This window comes from Boleophthalmus pectinirostris, unplaced genomic scaffold (assembly GCF_026225935.1).
Source record: "Boleophthalmus pectinirostris isolate CB_2022bp ecotype Guang Dong unplaced genomic scaffold, ASM2622593v1 HiC_scaffold_10, whole genome shotgun sequence".
NCBI classification, from domain to species: Eukaryota; Metazoa; Chordata; class Actinopteri; order Gobiiformes; family Gobiidae; genus Boleophthalmus; species Boleophthalmus pectinirostris.
In genome coordinates this window covers 32,878,853-32,906,387 of record NW_026570971.1, presented here as the reverse complement: position 1 = coordinate 32,906,387, position 27,535 = coordinate 32,878,853, and the positions used below count along the sequence as shown (strand labels likewise).

The window sequence follows — 27,535 nt, the reverse complement described above, 5'->3', positions numbered from 1 at the left end:
CATCTGACACACAAGAATAGTTGAAGGGAGAAGGACATCTGACACACATCTTATACCATGCTGAATCTGTTCAAATATGCACTGGAGACATTCATAACCCCGTGTCTAATGATGAGCACATGACTTTGGTCTCCTGATTCTCATGTTATTTTAAATTCTCTCCAGGACCTGCCTTAGGTTTGACAGAAGTGCATTAAATACAACTGTACTATTAAGAGAAAAGATCATTTAAAAGTCACCATACTTAAAATAAGATATTTTGCAGTGACATCACGCTGGGGGTGTTATACATGTATCTGTAATGGTGAAATGTTTAGTAATTACCATGGAGACACAATGCACACGTTAGCAAACACTGTTTTTATACATTTGGCCACATACCACAAAGTATATTTTAGTAAGTTGTAAATCAGTTCTTGCTTAAAATTGACAAAACAAACATAATGACCACCAAAAAACATCCTGAAGAACAAGGGTCTCCATCAGTCAGGACATAATAAAACATATTAACATAACATATTAAATATTGTTTCCACTGTAAATACATCTGAAGTTTCATTTTGGTCCAATTCCTATTACTTAGGATATAAATATAACAGTTATTATTATACTTAAATACATATGATATCAGATGTATGTTTTGCATTTTGAGTGTGACATTAGACATGTCTTGGCTGCATTGTGCTGCATAAAACCTCTGTCCATCAGAGAGGAAGATCACCTAAATTAAACATGGGTCTAAAGCCGGTCTAAACCTGGTCTGTACCTGGTCTTAACATGGTCTTTACCTGGTCTATACGTGGCCTATATCTGGTCTAAACCTGGTCTTACTTTGGTGTAAACCTGGTAAAAACCTGATCTTAACCTGATCTTACCTTGGTCTAAACATGATCTTACCTTGGTCTAAGCCTGGTCTAAGCCTGGTCTAAGCCTGGTCTAAGCCTGGTCTAAGCCTGGTCTAAACCATGGTCTAAACATGGTCTAAACATGGTCTAAACATGGTCTAAACATGGTCTAAACATGGTCTGATCTTGGTCTAAACCTGGTCTAAACCTGGTCTACACCCAGCCTAACCCGGTCTCCTCTCCCTCAGGACGGCTCTGGCGCTCTGAAGAGGAGTGGCTCTTTCAGTAAACTCAGAGCCTCTATACGACGCAGCAGTGAAAAACTGGTGCGAAAACTGAGAGGAGGATCACCCAGGGAGCCGGAGCCCAAGAACACAGGGTAAATATATGTACAAGTATCCCATATATACAGATCTGTTTATATACACTGTAAGTACTGTATATAAGAGCATTTACCCCTGAACTGTACTGAAACTCTGGGCTGCACTGGACTAACACAGAGCTGGAGAACGGGGCTGCTGCTGTTTAAAGAATATGAACTATACTTTATAATAAACATCTGTGGATATTATTGAACAGACACTGCTTCTGCACAGGGGGACTGCTCATATTTTACTTACTCAGATATGTTTTTGATGAAGTAGCAACATTATAACATGACTTAAAGCTCACAGGAATCCATTTTGAGTAATATAGGACCTTTCAGAATTACAGTAATTTCTAAATCTATTCAAGTAGAAACAATGACTATTTTGTGTTCATATTTATTTTAGTTTTTACTGAGAGCTATAAACAAACCATTAACCAGTATATCGATTATATATTAAGTGTTTGGATTCATCAAAATGTCAGAAAAAGTATTCCTTGTGCCCCCCTGTATTTTGTGGTTTGATGACGTACTAGGATTCCTTTCTTAGAACTCATCACTACTTCCTGTAAACTTCAACTTTTTGTTTGCAGCTTTTCTTCAAAACCGCCACTTAACTGATGCAAAACTATGACAAATATTCACCGCAAGTACTATTGTTAAAAACATAAAAGCTGTCCTATGTACTTTAAACTCTTATTTTGAAGTATTGAATGTTTAATATTACTCAAAATTGACTCTTTTGAGCTTTAAGTCATGCTTTAATGTTGTTTACCATACAAAAACTGACTTGGAGTTGTGTTTTGTTTCATTCACACATGTTTGAGTAACTCTTTATTATTAGTCTGTCTACATCTCCAAAGCTCAAAGTGTCCAGTTCCACCTTCTGATGTCATGTAGTGGTAGTTTTCAAGTGAACAGTTCCTTTTACTTTTAGTTCAGTAGAGATTGTCAATTCCAGGGCCAAAATCATCCAAATGATTCTAGTGAAGGTGTCTGGAGTTTAAAAACACAATGGAGCACTTCCTGTATTACCACATGACATCACAAGGTGGAACTGAATGCTTTCTGCCTCAGCCTAAATCTGCAGGGTTTGTGTGTTAAACATGTGAATGAAACAATACATAACTCCAGGTCTGTTTGTGATGAGAAAACATTATACATACAATACATACAGTAGATCAGAAAATGGAATATTATGGATCCTTTAGAGAACTACATTTGTAACATGTAACTCTGTGCAGAAGCAGGTGTGGTTCTTGTGTCTCTTTTTTAAACCCTTCTTGGTTCACGTCTGTCTCTGTCACGGTTCATTTGTCTCTTTTATTTATTATATTTCTGTATAGTTCTGCTCTGGACTGAACGCTGCATGACTCTGGGCTGCAGTTTTATTTTTATTTAAATAAATGTTTTAAACTGTTTGATGCATGTTTCGTCTCTATGTGTGTCTCTCTGCGTGTTTGGCTGTTGTTTTCACTTGTTTATTACTGTATTTATAATAACTTGCTTATTATTTATTATAATTTTATTATTTTATGTTACCTCCTTAAAAACATATCCTGACTTGTGTTTTGTTTCATTCACACACGTTTGAGTAAGTCTTTATTATTAGTCTGTCTACATCTCCAAAGCTCAAAACGCTAGTTTTCAAGTTAACAGCTCTTTTTACCTTTAGTTCAGTAGAAATTGGCAATTCAAAGGCTGAAATTATCCAGATGATTCTAGTAAAGGTGTGTGGAGTTTAAAAACACAGTGGAGCATTTCCTGTGACAAACAGAGTCTAAATGTGCAGGGTTTGTGTGTTAAACATGTGTGAATGAAACAAAACACAACTCCAGGTCTGTTTGTGATGACAAAACTACATTATAACATTTATCAGAAAATAGTGAATATGGACCCTTTAAATGGACTTTTCCTCCTCATAGATCCCATTCAAAACTGTAAGATTACATGACCTGAGTAGATACTGTTGGCACAGAATGGCAGCCATGTCTCTGTTAACCTGTCCCAGGGCATCTGTGGCTCAAAAGTAACTTATAACCACTAAAGCAAAGTCAATCTGAGCAACTTTTATAATGTAATGTGTAGCTGTAAATCTTTGTAGCTATTCACAGCAAGGATTTGTGTCCATACAATTTTATAAACCATAAAAACTAAAATTTGAATTTGAAAACATTGAAGTCTGAAGAATTTATTATTTTAGTTTTAATATATATCTTTTAAAAATATATATATTATTTTAGTTTTTCTGTAGCGTCAAGTCCAATATTTGTCTTGTTTGTTGTCATAATTGTCCTCAGTGATAGTAAAAGTATTTGACTAACTTTAATGTCACCAATAACACTCCATTGAGCTAAAAACCCTCATTCTCCCTCCTCCTCCATCTTCTGCTCCTTTCCTCCTCCTCTCTCTCTCACCTGTCCCCACCCTTCACCTCCTCCTCTCCCTCTCTCATCTGACTCCATCTCTTCACCTCCTCCTCCTCCTCTCTCACCTGTCCCACCCCCCCTTCACTGCATGTGACTGGGTGCAGCATGAAGCGAGCCAGCTCCTTGGGTTTTCTCAATATGTTGGACAGAGCTGCTCCAGACATCCACCAAGTAAGAACAGAACTCACCTCATCTCTCCTCCTCCAGGGACTAACAGTGTCTGCTACTAAAGAAGCACTGTGGAACTTTTCTAGTGTCTCGAATGTTCCACAGCATTGCATTAAACTTAGCCATCTTGTATTTATTTGATTTCTTGTTTATAAAAATCCTTGGAAAACATGCCTTCTTACTTTGAGTAGGCTTGTCTCTCTAGAAATACATACATTTAATTCTATACTGTACTGCGTAACATTACAGGGAAAGCAGTAAGATCTCCATGGAGACAAGCAAGTAGTGAACTAACCCACCAAAATTTTACCTAGTATAACTTTTATTAGAGGTTTGTTTATCAAATGTGTGTTAGTTTATCTATTCTAGGTTTGATAGAGTGTACTGAAGAACATTTAACCATAGAAATTATTAGGTGAAGTTGTGTGGATTTTTTTGGACACAGAGGACTCACTTGATTACCACCTGATGATGTCACAAGGTGGGGCCAAGTGTAATAATGTGTGCAGGATTAAGATTTTGAGGAAGAGGAAACTACATTCTAATGAGACTGTAGCAGACACTTTTAGACTCTGTCCATTCTAACATCACACATTTAACACTGTAACTCATCGTCTCTGTGTCATTTTACGTGGTGTTGGTTTCTGAGAGGTCAAAGATTTGTTTTATTCATTTTATTTGATCTATTATTCCAATCTCCACCAGCGAGCAGTGCAATGTTTTATTCATTGGTAATAGTCTGTGCACAGCAGCGCTCAGCAGCCTCAACTGTATCTCTGTGAGGGTTTTGAGTCGCTCTCAAAATTCATACATATTTAAAAATAAAGCAGTGGACCAGGCGCTGTGAGAGGATGTCACTGACAACACGTAATATTAGAACAATACTTCCTCTGTAGCGCTTGTTTATGTTTGTTGTTTTCTTACCATTGCTGGTATGTGCTGTCCGTTACATGACTTGTATTTGTTGTTTCTTACCATTGTCTGTATCCTTAACTTTACCATTGTTGATACACTTATGTTACACTACCGAGCTATAACAGTGACTCTTTGTTCATATAGTTTAATTCAAAATGTCTGAAAAACGCAAAAGATAGCTCATTGTGTTAGATTATGAAGAGTAGTGGTGGGATTAAATAAGTTGTCTTCTTCCCACTCCTTTTTGGGCAAAATAATAATAATAATAATAGTAATATTTTGTTGTTATTTTCATTTCTATTATGATTTCACTTATGTTATATGTTCCATTGTATACAAATGTAAATCTTTATTTGCCCAAAATAAATTCATAAATTGCTTTTTTTTTTTTTTATTAAACACTAAACAAAAGAGGAAACTTCTGTGTTTAGGAAGGGAGTTGTTTGTGTCAATGTTAAGGCTAATTTTAAGGCATAATAAAGAGGTAAATGCCACCAACTGAAGTCATCTCCAAGTAATAACAGTCAGGTACTCTAATTTTATTGGAATTTGAATAGTTTGTTTATTTTATATTTGAATCAAAGTAGCGGCTATTGGAATTTATAGTTGTTTGGTTTCATTTTGAACTGTCGTCTGGTGACAGATTTCTCTAAATTTGTCTATCAAATATACTTTTAATTTATTTTTTTCTATTTCTTTCTGACCAAATATAACTCCATTTTACACAGATTTTCTATCATTTGTTTTAATGATCTGTTTTAATGATCTGTTTTTGTTTTCCTCCTTTTTTGTCTGTTAGGAGCGAAATAATAGTCTGAGGAGGAACGACCTGAGCGCCAGCTCCACAAACCTGGCACTTTGAGGATTTTATAGTAAAATAAAGATGTGTTTTTCTGCACTTTGGACCTGAACATATCGAGAGGAAAAACGAGGAGAGCTACTGTACAAACCTGTGTGAGTCTAACGCTGCTTTTACTGCTTTAGGTCAAGATACTGAAACACGTCCAAAACTAAAAGGAGTTTACATAGAGTTTATACTAGAATGACTTGAATACTGCATTTGTTTGTTTTAGAAGGTTTGAAATGGTCAAGAAAGACTTAAGTTAGACTGTGGTCTATAGTCACCTCACTGCAAAAGACGATATTTAACATTAACAGCTGTTTGAGGAAAAATGGAAAATGACTTGAATTTAGAAAAAAGTCTTAAAACCACAGTATGTAACTTTTTAGCCAAAAAATGACTAAAATATATTGATTACATTTTTTATTGTTTTTATTGCTCTGAAAAGCATACGTCCTTACTGTGAGCGAGCTTGTATCTCCACAGACTTGACTCTTGTTTGGCCTGGAGGAGGGACCACTTCCTGCTCATTTCCATGGAAATGTTGTTCTTTTGGCTATAATATTCCAGAGTATGGCATAAAACTCATCTATCTCCATGGAATTATGCAAGTGACGTACCACCTCCCAGAAAGTTACATACTGTACTTTTAATCAAATGAAAATCTCATAAGAATTGAATGGCATTTTAAAGGAATAATTCAGTTTATGTTTAAACTAATTGACCGTGAATTACGTGACATAAACTATGACCTAATGACTAGAAAAAGTGCTAAAAACATTTTCTCTAACACATTTCTATAACAAAATAATATTCTGATTTCAAGTCATTTTATCCATATATTTTTGTCCGTGTTTGGCTGGAAGAAACATTTACATTTGCTGAACTTATAAAAGAATAATTACTCCACATTTTAATGTATTATTTGGAACAATTTGACTTTTGAAATCAAAGTTAAAACCAAAAAATCTGATAATCTGAAGTTTGTTTTCTTGTTTAAATGTAAAATAGAGGAGCTAATGTTACAGAGCTGTTTACTGGGTTTACTGTTACATGCAGTTTAGAGAAGCTTTTATTACAAATGTGTTTGGAACTGGAAACTATTTATTTTTACCCACAAAAATACATGATGCAGAATATATTTGATGCATTTTACTGAAGTTGACCAAAACTATTTCGTTTAGTTTAGCAGATGTGGTAGAAGTGCTGTTGTGTTATATTGAAATTCACTGTTTTGAATGTAACTTTAAGTGGAGTTTTGTTACTATGCAGACGTCTATGCAGAAGGATCCAATGGGCCTCAGTCACACAAGCTCTGAGACACATACTTACAGATAGAAGGTTGCTGGTTTGATCCCCACTACTGGTATTGCAAACTGCCTTTGTGTCTGTGGGCAAGACACTTTCTCCAAACACTATGCAAACCACTTGGACAGTTGACACTATAGTTTTTATCAGTTAGAATGTTTAATAGAACTATTTAAAGAGCTTACACTGTGTTCTTCTCTCTGTTATAATGTTGTTTCCTCATCAAATACATACTTGAGTTTTTGTTTCATTCACATGTTTAAACACACAAACTCTGCATATTTCAACTGAGTTCTTCTCTGTTCCACCTTGTGATGTCATGTGGTAATACAGGAAGTGCTCCATTTTATTTTTAAACTCCATACACCTTCACTAGAATTTTTTGGATGACTTCAGCCCTCAAACTGTCAAACTCTACTGAACTAAAGGTGAAAGAAGCTGTTAACATGTAAACTACCACTACATGACATCACAAGGTGGAACTGAGCATTTTGAGCTTTGGAGATGTAGACAGACTAATCATAAGAAGTTACTCAAAAATGTGTAAATGAAACAAAACACAACTCCAGGTCTGTTTTTGAGGAGGTAATTTCAATATAACACAACTTGAAGCTCACAAGAGTCACTTTTGTGTAATATAGGACCTTTAAACTACATTTAAAGTGGAACTAAACACAAATCAGCTTTTTTTTGCTACTAAACTGTATATGGTGTTTTAATAGCATTATCTACTGCCCCTAGAGGCCACTGCAGTTTCAAGTACTGAGTCAGGTGTTTCTGATACAAACACTGGTTGCAGGGACGGCGTTTGAAGCATGAATACCTGTTAGACCAATTACACTGTTCCTTATACCTCCAAACCCCGCCCCCTCCTCCCCCTCACTCTCCCCTTTAGCCCTCCAGACCCCTCTCCTCCTCACTCTCCCCTTTAGCCCTCCAGACCCCTCCCCTCCTCACTCTCCCTTTTAGTCCTCCAGACCCCTCCCTCCTCAGTCTCCCCTTCAGCCCTCCAGACCCCTCCCCTCCTCACTCTCCCTTTTAGTCCTCCAGACCCCTCCCCTCCTTCACTCTCCCTTTTAGTCCTCCAGACCCCTCCCCTCCTCACTCTCCCCTCCTCACTCTCCCCTTTAGTCCTCCAGACCCCTCCCTCCTCACTCTCCCTTTTAGTCCTCCAGACCCCTCCCCTCCTCACTCTCCCCTTTTAGTCCTCCAGACCCCTCCCCTCCTCACTCTCCCCTTTAGTCCTCCAGACCCTCCCTCCTCACTCTCCCCTTTAGTCCTCCAGAGCCCTCTCCTCCTCACTCTCCCCTTTAGTCCTCCAGACCCCTCTCCTCCTCACTCTCCCCTTTAGTCCTCCAGAGCCCTCTCCTCCTCACTCTCCCCTTTAGTCCTCCAGACCCCTCCCCTCCTCACTCTCCCCTTTAGTCCTCCAGACCCCTCTCCTCCTCACTCTCCCCTTTAGTCCTCCAGAGCCCTCACTTTAAATACAATGCCCTTAATAATTTCCCTGAGGAACTCTTCAAGTAGCGCAGGAGTGTCTTGCCCAAGGAAACAATGGCGCTATGCAATGCAGGCATCACAGACTGAACCATCAACCGCCGGACAGAATACTTGATACCATTTAGCTGAAGGAGGCCCATTGGTTGAATCATATTTTTACAATTCTTTTTAAATTTGCCTGTAATTTTGCGCTGTGCTTATGAAGTTTAAGCTTTTGCACTGGAACTAAAACAGAAGAATCACAGAATTTTTATTTTATTTTTGGTTTTAGAGGAAGAAATATTTAGTTCAAGGACTGTTTTATTGTCGACTGTTGATCGGTCTGTTCCTGGAGTTGTGAAATAAATATATGACGCTGTTACGTGTTTGAAGATGCAGAGTACAGAGGCACATATCTGAACAAAGCTTTGGAGATAAACTGAGAACGCAGCGAGTGACACAGACACTGGTGGTGGTATAAAAATAAAATACTTAACAGTTATTAATTACATGCAAATAATATTCAAACTAAATGCACAATCTGTTTTTTCACTTCTATAATACTTGTGTTTATCTTTGGTCTTGGTTTAGTTCTGGTATAGTCCTGGTTTAGTCCTGTTTAGTCCTTGTTAAGTCCTAGTTTGAACCTCAAGTCTTGGCTTAGTTCTCTTGGTCTAGACCTGGTTTAAGTCTGATTTAGTCCTGATCTAAATATAATATTGGGTTCATTCAAATCTTCATTCTATATTCCATAATTCAGAACATCTATTTTTAGTTTTGTTGTATTTTAATCAACCAAGTTAAGTCATGCAGTTTAGTTTTTCCACATTTTTCTCTCTCTCTCTCTTTTTTTTTAAATAATAGACAAAAGTACAAGCACAAAAGTAGTTTGGCAAATTCAGACTTTTTCTCCGTGTATTTTTTATACAAAGTGATATCAGTCTGGTCCTCACTCTGTCTGTCATGTCTTAAGCCAAAACCAAACCTGATCTTCCAATTAGACTTGTTTATTTCAGTCATGCATGTGAAATGAAGGAGCTCATTGGTCACCTGTCATTTACAAACAAATGTGATTCTGCAGAAATCTACCTTATTTTTCAGTCCCTTATGATTTCAGCCTTTGTTTAGTTTCTGTATCTTTTTTCCTCATTTGCAGTCATATTTGTTTTCATATAGACAGACCATGTGTGTCTGATTGGCTAATCCACCTGTCAATCACGCCCATCTGAACTCAGGGAGATAAAAAAATATATATGAATGTTGTCATTAATTTGAACATTTGCCCTATATTTTTCATTATTTAAACTATTCTAGCCAACCAAAACCAACCGTAACATTGTCTGTGTCACCAAAAGCCGTGTTTGTTCATCTCCAGTAAGAGGAACTTTGAGTCGCAACTTAAGTTTGTAAAGTTGAATGTAAAAATTGTTTTAAAAGTTTGAATTTCACTGTTTTTGTTGTAAATGTGTTGTTAATAATAAGAATAATGATGCCTCTTCTTTTTCCTGCTTCCTGGTTTCTGTTACAAACAGTTTAATAAATATTTGTGGAAAAATACAATGTATAGAGATTTTTTTCTTTCTCTAAATGAACTCAAGTGACCTTTGAATTCAAAAACAGGAAATCCAGAATTCTGCTGAATATTAAAAGGTTTGGAGAAGCAGTTTCAAGAGAGGTTTATAAACAAAAGATTATTCCAAGTGAAATAAAAACAACTCTAGTTACCACAAATAAACTCGTACAGAATAGTATAATGCAAGTTAAATAGAAAATATATTCAAATCAGAATAAAACACCACAGTGAATTAATAAATTAATATTCTTGTGAAGTATAAAACAGTGTGGACGAAAAAAATCATTGGAAAGTTTGATGGTTCTATTCTATCCCTACTTAAGTGTGTCAAGTGAGTATAGTTGTGTCCTTGAGCAAGGCATTTCACCTCTTGTGCCTCCAGCAAAGAGTAAACAAGACAGTGGATAGAAATTAGCCTTGAGTTTAAGTCCTGTGTTTACTTTTGTGGCATGTTTGTTCACTGAAAGTGTTTTGTGACCAAACCTCCAACCTAATCCCAGTATAAAGCATTTTAAAAAGTGCACTGTGTAACTTTTTGGCTGGGGTCCATCGCCTGCTTGTTACTATGGATGTGTCATTGCTCAGCCTGGAATGTTCCACAGTATGACATGTTTATTCAGTCAGAGGATGTTTTATAGCTCGAAAATATATAGAAAAACAGACATTCTGACTATAAGCGGGGTTGCCTCTTCGCAGATCTGACCTGTAACTTCTGGTGCGGTTTACATGAAGATAGAAAGATTTAATACCATACTGTGGAACATTCCAGGCAAAGCAATAACATCTCCATGGAGATGAGAAAAGTTACATACTGGAACTTTTAATGACAGAATAGCCTGCTTAAAAAGTCCATACTTCTGACAAAGCCAATTATACCATTCTGTAAACATGTTAAATATAATTCTCATATTTTTGATTAGTTTGTCTATTTTTTGTCAAATGTATGTTTAAAAAAGAAAGAAAGAAAACATTTTGTAAAGTATGTTGGTTCAAGTATGTGGATGAATTGTGTACTGAAATTCCGTTTATTAACTCAGAGTTTAGTCTTCACTTGAGTAGGCTAATGCATTTAATCTTATAATCTTTATTTATTTATGTAACTTGGGAGATGTTATCCCGTACGTGCAGACATTCCCTGGTCATATGTCTGATTCTGAGTTGTTTTTCTGCGGGTGGGGCTCAAAAAAACTGCAATAAAAACCAAAACATTCCACTGAGCACATGACTCCCGCCCCCTGCTCTCTCATTGGTCCAGCCCTCTACCCTCTGCTTCTGTGATTGGCTGAACCGCTGTTTGTCAGTGCTCCGGAGGCTGGGCTCCGTTAGCATTAGCCACATTAGCTTCTCGGAGCCAGCAGCCGCAGTTCCCGCAGACATGTCGTCTTCCTCGGTCCCGGACGGAAAGAAGCTGGTCCGGAGCCCGAGCGGCCTTCGCATGGTCCCGGAGAGCGGCGCCTTCCACAGCCCCTTCAGCCTGGAGGAGCCGCAGTGGGTCCCGGACAAAGAGGTACGGAGGAGCGGAGGGTTTAGGGCGGTTAGGAGGTGAAGAGGGTTTGAGCTTTGTGACAGAGGCCATGATGAGAGCTGTGTGGAGTGAAGCTACAGGGAGACGGAGCAGAGAGACTTCTGGTTTCAAAGTAAAAGCGTTCGGTCATTAAAAGGTATATTTATATGAGAATTATTACATTATTATAGTCATTTTATTATTATTTTCATTAGTATTTATTTTTCTTTACTTGTACTCTTTGATATTGATTTTATGTAAAAAAAAATAAAAAAAAATAAAAAGCTTATATACTACTATACTGTGGCTTATAAGGTTTATGGTATGTATGTATATATATATATATATATATATATATATATATATATATATATATATATATAAACCTGAATAAATTGCAAAAGAACATTAAAAAAGAAAAAACACATAATAAAAAACAAAACAAAGCAAAAAAAACACAAACAAAGCTTAATATATCAAATCCCCACTTAAGTAAAGATGAAGTCATAATAGCTTTTCATTAAATCTAATTTGTATATTAAGGCTGTGTAATTATCATTGTAATGTCAGATTTATGCTGTCTATAGTTATTTTTAAACATTAGTTATTTCATTTTGTAGAGGCAGACCTGTTAATTTAATAATAACTGAAGAATTCCCCTTATGGACAAATATCTGTATTTCTTATTTAACTCCTAAAGTTAGTATTTGATTAAATTATAAACTAAATTATAAACTAAATTATAAATTTGTACAAGTACCTCTGATAGAATTAGTATTGGTAATAAATTATATTGTACTAGTAAGTTCAATAGCAATAATAGTTGAGTGTGTTTTATTCTGAAGTTCTCCTAGTGTATTTCCTGTGTGTTCTCGTGTCTCTTGCCACTTTTAGTGTAGATATTGGGCGTTTTTACTCAGAGCCACGCAGCTGCACAATCTGACCAAAAACACTGAAATTTCAGCTTATTTATCTGAGAAAAAGTGCCTCTCCTGTGCAGAGCCAAGTCCCATAAGAACTGCATCAAGTTTTAATAATTTTATCAAAGCTATAGTGGAGAAAGAACTCAAAAACTGACAGTCTAAGCTAATACATGAGTTTACAATTGAATATTTGTCTTATTTTAATTAAATTACATGCTTATCAGACCAACTTTCTTAAGCTAAATATTTAAATTTCTAGTACAAGGGAGAATAAAATCACATGTCAATTGTTTGTGCATGTCTGAATGTACTACTACTACTGCAGTATTGTTACTACTTTGCGTTTTATAGTAATTTTCTACTATTTGGGTGTAGAAAGAAGACTACTAATGTTACCAGTAGGTGTCATATTATGTATCATATTATTATTAGAAAAAAATGGCATCTGCAAGAGTAATTATGGTTCTTGTAACTGTAAGTAGTAGTAGTAGTAGTAGTAGTAGTAGTAGTAGTAGTAGTAGTAATTATAGCTCTAGTTGAACTAAGTCCATAGGTATGTAGTAACAGTAGCAGTAGCAGCAGTAGCAGTAGCAGTAATAGTAGTAGTAGCAGCAGTAAGAGTAGCAGTAGTTATAGTTGTAATAGGTTCATAGAGGTATGTATTTGTACTAGCAGTAGTAGTAGCAGCAGTAAGAGTAGTAGTAATAGTAGCAGCAGCAGTAGTAGTAGCAGTAGTGGTAGCTGTAGTAGTAGTTACAGTTGTACTAGGTCCATGAAGATATGTAGTTATAGTAGTTAGTAGTAATAGTAGCAGTAGTAGTAGTAGTCATAGTAGTAGTAGTAGCATTAGCAGGCCATATTGGTATTTATAATTTCAAGTTCTAAGTAGAAATGTATCAATTCAGATTTTGTTTGTTTCTGTTTTTCCGCTCTGATTCCTGATTATCTGTGCAAGGACTGAAAAACACAGTTAACCTTTTATACAATTTATATGATGTGAAAGTTATTTATCTTGTACAGTGCCTTTGTCAGAATCAGAATCAGTGCATCACTAGTTTCTAACAGTACAACTACTGTTCCTAACTACTTTTATTCCATTAATATATTCACTGGCATTGATTTTAAAGGTCCTATAATACGCAAAACTGACTCGTATGAGCTTTAAGCCATGTTATAATGTTACGTCCTCAAAAACAGATCTGAAGTTATATTTTGTTTCATTCACATATGTTTGAGTAACACTTTTATTAATAGTCTACATCTCCAAAGCTCAAAATGCTCTGTTCCACCTCGTGATGTCATGTAGTGGTAGTATTCACATTAAGACCTACAGTTTATTTCAGTAGAGATTGGCAATTCCAGAAGTGAAATCATCCAAATGATTCAAGTGAAGCCGGGTGGAGTAGATTAAAAACACAGTGGAAAATCTGCGTCAGTAGTAGAAGTACCAGAGGAAACACACAGACACAGGGAGAACATGTAAACCTCCATCAGCAGTGTGAAGAGCCGGGTTCAGTTCAGTTTAATGTTTGTTTTGGCTTAAAAACGGATCCACTGAAACTCAAACAAAGGCTGGACAAATGGACAAAGCTCTGACCACAAATGTTACATATTAAAAAGTGAGTTTTTTGATTGCCTTCAGGCCTTCGCTATGTTGTCCCCTATTCAAAATTCAATAAGTATTTGAAATCTTTAATTCCAGCTGACATTTGCCTTTTAAATTCTCTGTATAGTTTTTTTTTCTATTATTATTATTGAGTGCTTCTTTGTCCTCAGAGCTGCTCTTTGTTCAGAATTGCTCCATGTGTTAAATGTTTATTTGTCACCAACTGTTTTTGTCACGGACTGTTTTGCTCAAACTAAAGTTGCCTGAATCATGACAGTTTCAAAATGTCAGTCCAACTTGGTACCAGGGCTGTAGTCGACTAAATAAACTCTTGTTGGACTAAAGACATGTCCTGCTGTTTGCTTGGGCAACTAAAAAGTGGACGTGGCAAAAGCGCTCAAAACTATTACATATCTCTGTTTATCTGACCCAAAGTGCACTCTCAAGACTACACGTGCAGGGTTAGGGTTGCAAAAATGACTATTTATGCAGAAAAGGTTACTAGGAAACTGTATATTTCTGCCCTGCCCACTCTAAACGCTCCTAAACCGCGCTTTCTTGTGGTGGCACTTCTGGTCCCATTCATGTTAGTTTGGGAAACGTTTTACATCTTAAACATGACATAAAGTCGGTTCATTTGTGTAAAATGTTCAGTGTTCATCTGCACCAATAAGTCACACTGCACTGATTCCCTCAAGGCTTTAAAACGGCTTTATCGTCCGTATTGAAGTTATCTGTGAACTTATTACAGCCAGATTAAACCTGTGAATCTTGAGTTTAAGTTGACATTTTACGGATAAATGCCAAATTTTCAGCTTACTCATGCTTCTCCTTTTTGTTGTGGTCCCATAGAAATCTTTGTCATCTAAATAAAAGGATTAATCAGTAAAATGACTAAAGGTCTTCAGCTCTGTTTGGAACAATTTAAAATAACTGAAATGTCCAGTCTGTGTTTTTGATGATCTGTTTTTTCACTTCCCTTTCTCTTCCCTCCCTCTTTCTCTCTCTCTCCCTTCAACGCTTCCTGTCTGTGCAGTGTTCCAGATGTATGCAGTGTGACACCAAGTTCGACTTCATCAGGAGAAAGGTCTTAGCTTTTATTTTTATTTTTTTTTAAGGTTCTGTTAAACTTTAATCTGAGAAAAACAAAAACTACATAAAATAGTTAATAATGAAATAAAAATGATGGACATCTGACACACGGGGAGGGCATCTGACTTACAGGGGAGGGCATCTGACACATACGGGGGAGGGCATCTGACACATACAGGGGAGGGCATCTGACACACACGGGGGAGGGCATCTGACACACGGGGGAGGGCATCTGACACACACGGGGGAGGGCATCTGACACACACGGGGGAGGGCATCTGACACACACGGGGGAGGGCATCTGACACACGGGGGAGGGCATCTGACACACGGGGGAGGGCATCTGACAGCGTGTTTGTAGAGCTCTGAGCTGTTGTTTCTGTTGTCGTGTGTGTTTCTGACCTGTGTCTCTCTGGCGCCCCCCGTAGCACCACTGCCGTCGCTGCGGCCGGTGTTTCTGCGATAAGTGTTGCAGTAAAAAGCTTCCCCTGCCGCGCATGTGCTTCGTGGACCCGGTGAGACAGTGTTCCGCCTGCAGCCTTGCGTCGCAGAGAGAGGCCGAGTTCTACGAAAAACAGCTCAAAGTGCTGCTCGGAGGTAACGCAACAAGAACTGTCAATATATATGTTTATGTTTTACTCATGAGAAATAAGGCTGCAACTTATTATTGTTTTATGTAACTATTAAAGCCACACTGTGTCACTTTTTGCTCTCACCACATTCCTGTCTTATCTCCATTGCCTAGAGTATTTCACAGAATGGCATAAAGTTATTTAAATTACAATAAGTGTCTTTGTTGTTCAGAAATGCCTTGAAAATCATGTGAGCTGGCTCTCCTCTTCACAGATCTGACCTGTGACTTGGTCCGGTGCTGTGACCTGCTTGTCTCCATGGAGATAGATAGGTTTAATGCAATACTTTGGAACTTTACAGGCAGGAGACAAGCCAGTGATGTCCCTACACTACAAAAGTGACCCAGTGCAACTTTAAATGATGCTTTGTTGTATTTTACCCCTTTGATTAGTTTTAAATCATCAGATTAATTGTTGGAGTACTCATAATAATTCCATTACTTATCAGTGAAATAACATCAGTGACATGATGTTTTTTATCATTAAATTAAAGCATCTGTTGTGCTCCTGAGTTGTGTTAATATATATTTTGTTATATTGTAGTTGTAACACAGTTTTGTGTTGTGTTGTTGCAGGAGGAACATTCATTGTGACTTTGGGAACTTCAGACAAAACAGAAACTATGACATGTCGCCTTTCAAACAACCACAGGTGAAAAACAGAACTATGCTGTTGATTTTAATGACTTGACGAGAAACCCAAAAGTCCAACTTCAGACTCTCTGTAATGACAACTGTCTGATAAATTCAAGCTGAAACAAGTGGCATTTCCCACAACACACTGATCAGATTTCATTTTTCATTTCAAACATCTTGCTAAAGTTATCCTTACTTTATAAACCATGCATCCTTTACATCCTTTATATAACATCATACAAAAACACTCTTTGTGTATTAGATGTTAAGACCATATTTCAGTCCCGATGTGAGACAAGTTCCTGTGCATGTGTCATGTTTCTTTTATAAATAGATTATGTATTTCTCAGATACCTGTTTCTGGATGGAGAGAGTCACTTCGAGGTGGAGCTGACTCGTATCTCCAGTATCCAGGTGCTCACAGAAGGCTCCAGTCCAGGAGGTAAACAGAACTACCATCAATGTAAATAATAAACCAAAAACCTGTTTAAATATCAAATTGTAATCTGAGGGGTTCAGTCCAGGAGGTAAACAGGACCACTGTACATATTTATACAGTAAATAAAACAGGACAGGGTAGTGCTTTCTTGTGTCTAGGGATGTCCAAACTTTTTCATCAAGGATCAAAACACAAGTGAAGCAGAGGGATGATGTAGGGCCATAGACTGGGGCTCCTTTATTTAAGCTCAATAGCACACACAAGTATTTAATATCAGATTTATCAAGATCAAAAACACTTCGAGTAAAAGTTCTGCTTAAAATAATTTGGGCCAATTCACCTAGAAGCTTCAGGGCCAAAAAAATGGTCTAAGGGCCACATTTAGCCCCCGAGCCATAGTTTTGACATGTCTGTTCTAACAGATCTTTTAATTTGCTCAACTTAAGCACTTAAATCTTTTCTTTAACTAACCCTTTTGCTCTCTCTCTCTTCCCTCTCTCCTCTTTACTCTTATTTACTCTTAACTCCACCCCCCTTTGTCATCTCTTAACCCTTTTTGTTATCTCTCTCTTTTTTCACCCTCTTGCATCTTTCCTTTTTCCCCTTCTCTCTTTTACACTCTCTCACTCCTCACTCCCTTGCACACACTCCCTCCTTATCTTTTTGCTCTCTCCGCTTTCATCTTTCATTTCTTTTCCTCTCTTTATTTTCCCCCCTCTCTCTCTCATATCTCTCTCCTCTCTCCCTCCCTCCGTCTCCCTTTTCTTTCCTTGTATGTTCTTTTGTGTGTGTGTGTTGCTGCAGAGGAGGAGGTTCACACTTACACCAGTTTGATGGAGAGTCAGTGTCTTTACGAAGGTTTGATTCTGTCTCTGTGTTTATGGTTCCACTTTCAATATTTCACAATATTTCATTTTTTATATACAACTTTTGATATAATTGTGAGAATCAGCAACAAAAATAATCGCCAAACTGTGTACAAAAAGCTACTCATCCATCATGACCTCTGCTCGATCATTGTCGTTTTATTGTACAACAAAGTACAATTATATAAAAGTTTAAATATGGAATTTATTCATAATATTATAATTATTCATGTCCATAACAGTTGTAAAGGTGCATTGTGTAACTTTTCTGGTGGAGGGTCAATCAAATGTTTTCCTTTTATTGCTTTGTCTGGAATATTTCATAGTATGACATTAAACCTTTCTATCTTCACACAGACCAAATCAGACCAAGTTACAGATCAGATCTGTGGAGAGGCGACCCCGCTCACAGTCAGGAAGAGCTATAAAAGCACCTGTAATTGAATAAATGTAAAGTAGATCTGTTTAATGTCACACTGTGGAACATTCTAGACAGAGCAATGACATCTCCACAGAGAAAAGCATTTTGACAGACTCTCCACCAGAAAAGTTGCACCTTTAAATACAATTTTGAGGTTAGAAAACTGTATTTTTTCTGTCCTTCTGTACAGAGAAGCAAATGAACTAACATGTGAACTAGGTCCCGACCAATATATCGGTTGGCCGATATTATCAGCCGATATGGGCACTCAGAAACATATCGCCAATCAGCCTAAATCTTGCTGATATTTCACGTGGGCATGTTATACGTCGTTATAAAGCTTAGACTCTCTATATTATGTTGATTTAATCCAATTTACAGACAGATAAATGTCCAAATTTGTGGCTCCACATCAGTATTTATCTGTAGAGTCATTTGTCTGTGTGTGTCCGTACTGTCCCTGAACACACGTCACTCATGTGTTCTTGTTTACACCCGCAGACACAGATCCATGTGCGCAACACTTGATTATATTCTTTTTATGGACAATCGGTTTATACATAAACAGGCTGTTTTCTATAGTTCAGTGTAAAATAAGTAAACCAGGACTAATCTTGGTCTCTATCTCTCTCCCTCTCTCGAGCCCGAGTCCCGACACTCAAGTCCTGGTTCAGTTCTGGTTTAGTCCTGTTTTACACATGGTTTAGATCTGTTTTAGTCCTGGTTTAGTCCTTTTTCAGTCCTGGTTTAGACTTGGTTCAGTCCTGCTTCAGACCTGCTTTAGACCTGCTTTAGACCTGGTTCAGACCTGGTTCAGACCTGGTTCAGACCTGGTTCAGACCTGGTTCAGACCTGGTTCAGACCTGGTTCAGACCTGGTTCAGACCTGGTTTAGTCCTGCTTGCAACAAAAGAACCTGAAGAGCCGCTTGGGAACCGAAAGAGCCAGCTGCTTTTAGTGAGCCAAACCTAAGTTTTTTAAACAATGCAAGATTTACAGTGAATTTTTACATCACTAAATATATCGGCGATTATAGCGGCTATCGGCAGCTCCAACGGACATTTTATCGGTATCATATCGGCCACAACAAAATCCATATCGGTCGGGCCCTAATGTGAACCGTGGAAATTTAAAATAGGTGTTTATTTTTGTTATAATGTCAAACAATCAGCATTTCCAGCTAATCATCATTTAAATCTGTTAATCAGTTATTGAAAATTATGATTTATTTTAAAGGGTCAATTCACAGACACTATATTTAGACATTTTTCCCTTTTTATTTCACTTTTTTTTTGTTATTTCAGTCATTTCTCGTCCACCCTCTCTCTCTCTCTCTCTCTCCTCTGACCTCTCTCTGTGTTAGTGATGCCAGCTTTAGTCCCTGTATTTGTCCCTCTCATAGCAGTTTTTTCGTCCTCTGTAGGAGCAGGGGCCAGGGCCAGTGGTCTCCTGGTGCAGTACAAACCCATGGGCTCTCAGGACTCTCAGACGCTCAGACTGGACACGGCTCCTGACCACAAGGGGGCAGCACAGTGGCTCGCTGCTATGCACAAGGTAATACAGACACTACTGCTACAACTACTACCAATACTACTGCTACTGCCAGTGGTGGAATGTAACAAAGTAAAAGTAGTAAAGTACTGTGCTTAAAGGTGCACTATGTAACTTTGTGGTTGGGGGTTCATCACCTGCTTGTTTCTATGGAGATGTCATTGCTCCGTCTTGAATGTTCCACAGTGTGAAATTAAACAGCTCTACTTTACATTTATTCAATCACAAGTGGTTTTATAACTCTTTCTTTCAGACTGTGAGTGGGGTCGCCTCTCCACAGATCTGACCTGTAACTTGGTCTGGTTTGGTTTCCATGATGATAGAAAGAAAGGTTTAATCCATACTGTGAGACATTCCAGACTAAACAATAATAATAGTGGAGAAAAGCTTTTGACGGAGCCTCCACTAGAAAAGTTACACAGTGCACCTTTTAAATAAAAAAATTTAAAAAAAAAGTTATCTGTACTTAAGAAGATTTTAAGATAGATACTTTTTACTTTTACTTCACTACATCTGAGAGCAGGTATCTGTACTTTCTACTTCACTGTACATTTTTGAACAGGACTTCAAGATAAAAGTATTTTTTATTACTGTCTCAAGCAGAAACAGCTGGGAAAAGAAACAATTATATTGTAACTGTTTCGAGTGAAAACAATTCAAAAATGCAATTCTTTATTAAAATCAAAACATTTGAAGCTTTGTAAGATCTCAAAATACACACAAAATATTTTTAGTTTTTACTCTTTACATTTTTAAATGACTTTAATACTTAAATAGATTAGATTAAATGTAGTAGATCTGTGTAATCCCTCAGTGCTCCATGGAAAGGTTCATGTCTGTCCTGTCAGTGTGACTTTTCTATTATCAATACCTGCTCAAATGAGGATCTAGTTTCAATTCAAGTTTTAGGATCTGTTAGTGTCTGAATTTTTACTGCAAAATACTGATTGAATAAAATTAAAGCTCTCTGCACTATAATCACCTTTTTAATTTGGATTCACTGATACAATAAACAAAATATTTTTAAATTTTTTTTTTTTTTTTCAGGCGGCAAAGTTGTTGTACGAATCTCGTGACTAGTGACTCTCAGTGGCCTCGTCTCACCCAAGTGTTCCCTTCAACGGTCTGTCTCACACTAGTCCTGGTCTAGTCCTGGTCTAGTTTGTGGTCTGGTTCTTGGTTAAGTCCTGGTTTAGTTCTGGTTTAGTTCTGGTCTTTTCCTGGTCTTGTCTAGTCTTGGTCTACTCCCTGGTCTAGTCCTTGTCTAATCCTCTTCTAGTCCAGGTCTAGTTCCAGGTCTAGTCCCTGGTCTAGTCCCTGGTCTAGTCCCTGGTCTAGTCCCTGGTCTAGTCCCTGGTCTAGTCCTGGTCTGGTCTGGTCCTGTTCTGGTCCTCGTCTATTGTAAATACAAACTTGTGTGTCTAAACCTTATGTAAAACCAGAAATATACACAAACCCTCTGATATACTGGCTCTTAAACTAAACCAGGACTAAACCACGACTAAAACCACAACTAAAACCTGGACTTAAACCAGGACTCAAACCACAACTACAACATGTTTAACTTTTTTTTTCTTAGCACCAAGATTTTGAAATAAAAATCCATTTGTACAAATAAAATAATAAAATTCTAGAGGTGCTGCTGAAGATAATTATTTAACCAGTTTTCTTTTTTGTAATATAAAACTGACGTGTTTACAAGCACATTTTTCATTGACGGTAATTTCTTCTTTTTTTTTTTTTTTTTTTTCTACAAAGAATTCAAATTTGAAGCATTCTTGAAAGTTATAATCCTTACATTTTTTTTTACAGTTGCCAATATTAGATGAAGATTCTTACAGTATTCTCTTATATCACATTTTTACATTTATGAACTGTTCAAACTGCCATTCCTCACAAACTGCCCATTTTTACTCATCTAAATGTACTTTATTTTTCTGGTTAAAAATCATAGAATTTTGGACTTGACGTTTACAAAAGGTAAAATCGTGTTTAGTTAAAATCACTTGAATTCAGAATATTATAACTTTCTGTCTCTTCTGTTTGGACGTTTTCAGTTCTGTTTACCTTTAAAGCTGCACTATGTAACTTTTCTGGTGCTGGATCTGTTGTCTGCTCATCTCCGTGGAGATGTTTATGTTTCACAGTCTGGCATTTCATTTTTATTGTTAATTTCTGGTGTTATTATATTGCTCAAAGTACTTTAACGAACATTTCGTTTTTACTGTGAGTGGGATCGCCTCTGCGCAGATCTGACCTGTAACTTGACCTGATTGTGTGACTATAGCGTGGATGAGTTTATTGCCATACTGTGGAACATTCTAGCAAAGCAATAACATCTCTTTGGTCAAAATCAGATGCAGAGTCGGCGTCAGAGCACATCTACTGGAGGGTCGTGGGTCAGCAGCAGGGGGGGCACTGCCATTTGAGAAATATTTTCATACAAAGCAAAAAATCAACTATCAAACACGTTTTTCTTTAACAGTATAAGGCTAATTATGTGTTGTTGTTGTTATCATTATTATGATTATTATTATTATTAGCTGCAATAGTTGTTGAGGTTGTGTGGTAGACAATACGCACACAAGACAATAATAAAAGGTTGAGATTTATTAAAAAACAATAAGGCCTGCCACTGGTTGTAAACATTAAACAACAGCCTCTCGTCAAAAACACCTGAACAACATCATTGAAAGAAGCAATCGGGTAAGAAAGAGCCACACATCGGGCAGCACCAGGGCTGTAGTGAGCGTGGTACACGAGGGTACACCGTCCACACACTTCTCCTGATGTGAGATATATAAAAAATAAAAATAAAAAAATGGTGGTATAATTTTTGGGAGGGGCACAAAGGCCAAAATTATAAATATATATTGTGAATATTTTGGTTACTATTGGTTGAACTATATCTGTCAGAGCACAATGAACAGCCAAGCACAAACTTTACGCAATAACACAATGTAACACGGTGCTCACACCCAGACACAACAACGTCAACAAAACTACAATAAGAGGCCACGATCACAACATGAACATAGATGCCGCTCCTACAGCACACGACAGAACAACCAGAGCAGCTCCATCACACACCAGCTCATTTACGCACTATTAACACTATAACACTCTTTACCTGTGAGGCTCCATGAGCAGAGTGTTTCCTCTGTCCACTGTCCCGCTGGTTCTGTCTCCTAAAGTCTATTGTCCAATATGAAGAGATGAAACTGGTCCAATCCTGGTCCAGTCAGGTCCGTGACACAGGTCCGGGAGCCGAATGCACGAGCTGGTTGTAAAACTAAAACTTAATCCCGCTTGCTACTTAAATCTGAAAGTTACACCAGTCCATATTAGCACTGAGACACCAGGTAGACTTCTGCCTCTGCGCTACGGTCAAACTTTTACACCCAGAAACGAGCGGGCAAAGGCGGATAGACTTTATCCTCTGCCTGGCCCAGCGGCGGCAGCGAGAGCTCCGGCCCGGTGGCAACTGACCCAGCCCCGGCAGCGATTGTCTCCTGTCCCGGCGGCGAATGTCCCGGCCCCAGCAGCGGTAGCGACAGTCCCGGTCCCGGCGGCGGGTCTGTCAGTGTCTTTGACTCTGTTCTCGCCATTTCCTGTGTGGAGCTTTAGGCTAAAGTAGCAGCTGCCGCTAATCGTGAAGCAGCTACAAGTTGACGCAGCAGGTTGACGTGACGTGAGTGACAGGACAGTTGTCCAATCACACTGCACTAAATAAACAGACTGTGATGTCATTGGTCTGGGCGCTAAAGTTTGTGCCCTCAGCCCAAAGTGAAATGTGCCAATCAAAATCATTTTTAAATAGTCATAATAACGGCCTGTGCTGGGGGGTGGGGCAGCAGTGGCCGCTAGGAGGGGCACGACCCTCAAATACCTTGCCGCCGACACCGATCAGATGACGAAAATCCAAAAATCAGCAGATATTATAATCACATTCAGTGTTCTTGGCCTTTTTTCTGAATTCAAGTGATTTTATTTCTTGTATAAATTGTTCCGTTAGAATTTTTTTGCAGTTTATAAAGTTGGTCTTCCAGGTTTGATTTTTTTGACTGCAGTGGATCTCGTGCCATAACTTTATTTACAAAACTTCCAGTGTCTACATTTGGATAATGCATTCTTCCTCCACAGACCTGACACTAGCTCTGCTCTGTGTACTTTGTGTACTCTGCTTTACTTTATACACATGTTTGAGAAGTTTTCAGTTGACGTGGTTCATAACAGAAGTTTATTTGTCTGAATGTCGTCTCTTAATGTTTACTGCCAAAATAAATCCACATTTTTTTAGCTTCCATTGATCAGATTTAAGTGTTGTAGATTCTGGATTTGGAGGAGCAGACGGGACCAGTGTTCCAGACCTGGTTTAGACCTGGTTTAGACCTGGTTTAGTCCTGGTTTAGTCCTGGTTTAGACCTGGTTTAGACCTGGTTTAGACTTTATATAGATCTGGTTTGACCTGCTTTAGTCCTGGTTTAGTCCTTGTGTAGACCCGGTTTATACCTGATTTAGACCTGCTTTAGACTTTGTATAGACCTGGTTTAGACGAGGTTTAGTCCTGGTTTCATCCTCATTTCATCCTGGTTTAGTCCTGGTTTAGACCTGGTTTCGTCCTGGTTTAGACCTTGTGTAGACCTGGTTTAGTCCTGGTTTGATGATTTATTCAAGTGTTAGATATGGTTTACTACTGGTTTAGATCAGGTTAGCACTGGTTTAGTCCTGGTTCAGTCCTCTTTTAAACAGAGTTTAGTTCTTGGTGGGACCTGATCTAGTCCTAGTTTAGTTCTGGTTCAGTCCTGGTTTACTAGTTTAATCTAGTTTTAAAATATGGTTTACAACTGGGTTAGTCCTAATTTAGTTCTTGTTTGGACCTAATCTAATCCTGGTTTAGTCCTGATTTAACCCTAGTTTATGTTTGGTTTAGTCCTGGTTTAGTCCTGGTTCAGTCCTGATTTAGTCCTGGTTTAGTCTGCCTCTCCAAACCTGAACTTTACTCCCATCTTAATTCTTTTTCTGATCTCAGTATTATCTTTATGTACATGAATCTTTCTGTAAACCTGCTTTAATAGTTCCTACATGTATCACCATTTTGTACTGAGTATTTTGCCAAACACAGTAATAACCTTTAAAAGTTTAATTTTGAAGTTTATATTTCACTTTTGTGTATTTTGTTGTTATTGTTGACTGTTATTCATTATGTTTTGAAATTGTAATTATAGAAATATTTGTTCTTCCAAAGTGAAATTTTCTAACTAAATCTTGTAATTTATAACAGATTAAACTATAATGTAAATGAGTTGGTGCCAATATGATCTTAAAGCTGCACTGTGCTACTTTTCTGGTGGAGGGTCCATCAAATGCTCTTCACCATGGAGATGTTATTGCCTGTCATTGTCTGGAATGTTTCACAGTATGGCATTAAACCTTTCTGTCTTCATGGAGACCAGATCTGTGGAGAGGTGACCCCACTCACAGTCAGAATATTTGTTAATTTTAGTGTTTTTGAGCTTTAAAAACACTTGTAACTGAATAAATATAAAGTAGAGCTGTTTAATGCCATGGCATGAGGCCCTATATGTCCAAAATCCCAAACTGTCCCTTTAATGTGATACTGTGGAACATTCCTGGCAGAGCAGTGACATCTCCATAGAAACAAGCAGGTGATGGACCCCCAGCCAAAAAGTTACGCAGTGCACCTTTAACATGAGACTTCTGAAAAGAAACTCAAATTAGATGCAATTTATTTAAACCTTTTCAAAATAAATGTTTGTCCAAAAACATGTCAATAATTTAGTTTAATTATTGACATGTTTTAATGACAATACATATTTCTGTTTTTGTTTTATTATTATTCAGTTATATTCAGAGGTACAAGTGATGATAAGATTTGAAAACCAGGTTAAAAACGGTGACCCAGAACTATTTTGAAATTTGGGGAAAGTGTCCTCTTGTTTTTATGAAGTTAATGATTTAAACTTGTCGTGTCTGTTTTAAATGTATTTGTAGCTGCACTTTATCCTGTCACCTGTCACGCACCTGTCGCTCACCTGTCACTTACCTGTTCTTCCATTAAAATCTGTTTGTACCAAAGTGTGAGTCCACTCTTTTGTAAAGGCTCTGGTGTTGAATAGATGGGTTTGTTTTGTTATTTAAACCTGCCTTGTGTAACTTTTCTGGGGGAGGGTCCATCACCTGCTTGTTTCTATTCCTGCTCTGCCAGGAATGTTCCACAGTATCACATTAAAGGGACAGTTTGGGATTTTGGACACATAGGGCCTCACTTCCTCATATTCCAGAGTGTTGGAGACGTGTGGAGACACTTTTTGAAATATTCCATCCAGTCCTTGTATTTGCAGAGGTCACTGGTGTTAGACTAGTGCATGTCAATGGTCATAGTTCTTCTGCCACTAAAAACAGTCTTACCCACTCCACAAAACACCCCAAACAAATCTATTATTACACCATGTGAATGTCTGTGCCAATAAAATTAATGTTTGAAATAAAACTAACCTTGCATCACATGAATCGTCGCATGTTGAGGGACTATTTTCTCATATATCAGTCCGACGCTGCCAAACTTTCTATCAGGAAGAACAACTCACTGCTGCTGCTGCTGCTGCTGCTGCTTACACATATATTCTTCAAATACAAGGTTGGTTTTACTTCTTGCATTTGAAGAAGTATTAATATAAAGTACTGACTGAATACAATTAAAGCCCCCTGCACTATAAACGCCTTTTTAATTTGGATTCACTGATACAACAAACTATATATTTTTTAATAGTATTAAAGTTTGATGATGGGTGTCTTGCCCAGAGGCACAAGAACACCGCAATACTGTTAGCTGGAATTTAACCAACATCCTCCTCAATTATTACGCTCCACATTTTTTATTTTAGAAACTAAGTAAATTATCTTTGTCAGTATTTTTTGCGAACTACATCAAAAATAATGACAGCGCTGCAGGACTTGACGTGTGATTAACACTTGGTCAAAATAAAGCCTTTATTTAGTGAAGTATGAACTAAGAGCAAAAATATGTTTAATAAAATCACCCTGTAATTATGTGTAACCACCCAGGGCCCATGGCAACAGAACCAGGCCAACCAATCAAAACACAGCACACAAGCGACTGATCTAACTGGTGAAACTTGCAACAGAGAAAAGGAAAAGGTCATGTTCTAAAGTTGGAAACTTTTGAAAAACAGACCTGGACTTGTGTTTGTTTCATTCATAAATGTTTGTGTAGCTCTTTATTATTAGTCTGTCTACATCTCCAAAGCTCGAAATGCTCTGTTCCACCTCGTGATGTCATGAAGCAGTGGTTTTCAAGTGAACTTTTACCTTTTAGTTCAGTAGAGATCGGTATTTCCAGAGCTGAAAAAAACATTCAGATGATTCTAGTGAAGGTGTATGGAGTTAAAAACACAGTGGAGCACTTCCTGTATTATCACATGACATCACAAGGTGGCACAGAGTGTGTTAAACATGTGTGAATGAAACAAAACACGTAACAACATAACAACATTAAAACATGGACCAGAAAACTGTATTTTAAATGGTCCCAAGTCCTCAAGGGAAAGAGTTTGAAACCTGGAGATGTTGTTTTGCCTGGAATGTTCCACAAAATGGCATAAACTGAGCAATCTCCATGGAGACAAGCAAGTGACCTCACTAACTATTACTACTAGTATTTTGTGAAACCATAACATTTTCTGAAAACATTCACAAAAGGTCAAATCCTCCAGTTAACCAAGACCAGCTCGAGATCTGGAGCTGGTCCCACGTTTCTCTACAAGGACATCTTATCTTAAAGGTGCATTGTGTAACATTTCTGGTGGAGGGTCTGTCAAATGCTTTTCTCCATGCAGATGTTATTACTTTGTCTGGAATGTTTCACAGTATGATATTAAACCTTTCTATCAGTGTGGAG

The 27,535-nt window shown here is 37.7% G+C and overlaps 2 protein-coding genes across 7 annotated transcripts in view; both read left to right on the top strand.

The window, feature by feature from the left end:
• The window catches only part of klc1a (kinesin light chain 1a), a 40,107-nt gene extending 30,195 nt beyond the window's left edge, over positions 1 to 9,912 (top strand). For 2 of the 3 annotated variants that reach the window (XM_055154641.1, XM_020917299.2), the window contains exons 14-16: positions 1,094 to 1,224; positions 3,746 to 3,812; positions 5,524 to 9,912. In XM_055154641.1, the coding sequence (XP_055010616.1) occupies positions 1,094 to 1,224; positions 3,746 to 3,812; positions 5,524 to 5,586 (261 nt within the window). In that variant the 3' untranslated portion in view covers positions 5,587 to 9,912. The remainder of the gene's footprint in view (positions 1 to 1,093; positions 1,225 to 3,745; positions 3,813 to 5,523) is intronic. The other variant, XM_055154650.1, reaches the window with a different exon arrangement.
• A 1,343-nt stretch (positions 9,913 to 11,255) lies between these two features.
• zfyve21 (zinc finger, FYVE domain containing 21) lies at positions 11,256 to 25,692 on the top strand. 4 transcript variants are annotated; one of them, XM_055157766.1, is made up of 9 exons: positions 11,256 to 11,432; positions 14,995 to 15,045; positions 15,479 to 15,647; positions 16,258 to 16,333; positions 16,668 to 16,759; positions 17,561 to 17,614; positions 19,466 to 19,596; positions 20,641 to 20,716; positions 21,406 to 25,692. In XM_055157766.1, the coding sequence occupies exons 1-8, from the start codon at positions 11,301 to 11,303 to the stop codon at positions 20,671 to 20,673; spliced, it is 738 nt and encodes a 245-aa protein (XP_055013741.1). In that variant the 5' UTR covers positions 11,256 to 11,300; the 3' UTR covers positions 20,674 to 20,716; positions 21,406 to 25,692. The 4 variants fall into 4 exon arrangements, with proteins under 4 accessions (XP_055013741.1, XP_055013735.1, XP_020772973.1 ...); XM_055157760.1 differs by lacking the exon at positions 21,406 to 25,692 and having other exon boundaries at positions 20,641 to 21,245; XM_055157774.1 differs by lacking the exons at positions 11,256 to 11,432; positions 21,406 to 25,692 and adding an exon at positions 13,851 to 13,971 and having other exon boundaries at positions 20,641 to 21,245.
• The last annotated feature ends 1,843 nt before the right edge of the window (positions 25,693 to 27,535 follow it).

Coding starts and splice junctions, on each gene's coding strand:
- zfyve21 (XM_055157766.1), top strand. CDS start 11,301: ATGTCGTCTTCCTCGGTCCCGGACGGAAAGAAGCTGGTCCGGAGCCCG. Junction 11,433..14,994: donor AGTGGGTCCCGGACAAAGAG/GTACGGAGGAGC, acceptor CTGTCTGTGCAG/TGTTCCAGATGTATGCAGTG. Junction 16,334..16,667: donor CGCCTTTCAAACAACCACAG/GTGAAAAACAGA, acceptor TGTATTTCTCAG/ATACCTGTTTCTGGATGGAG.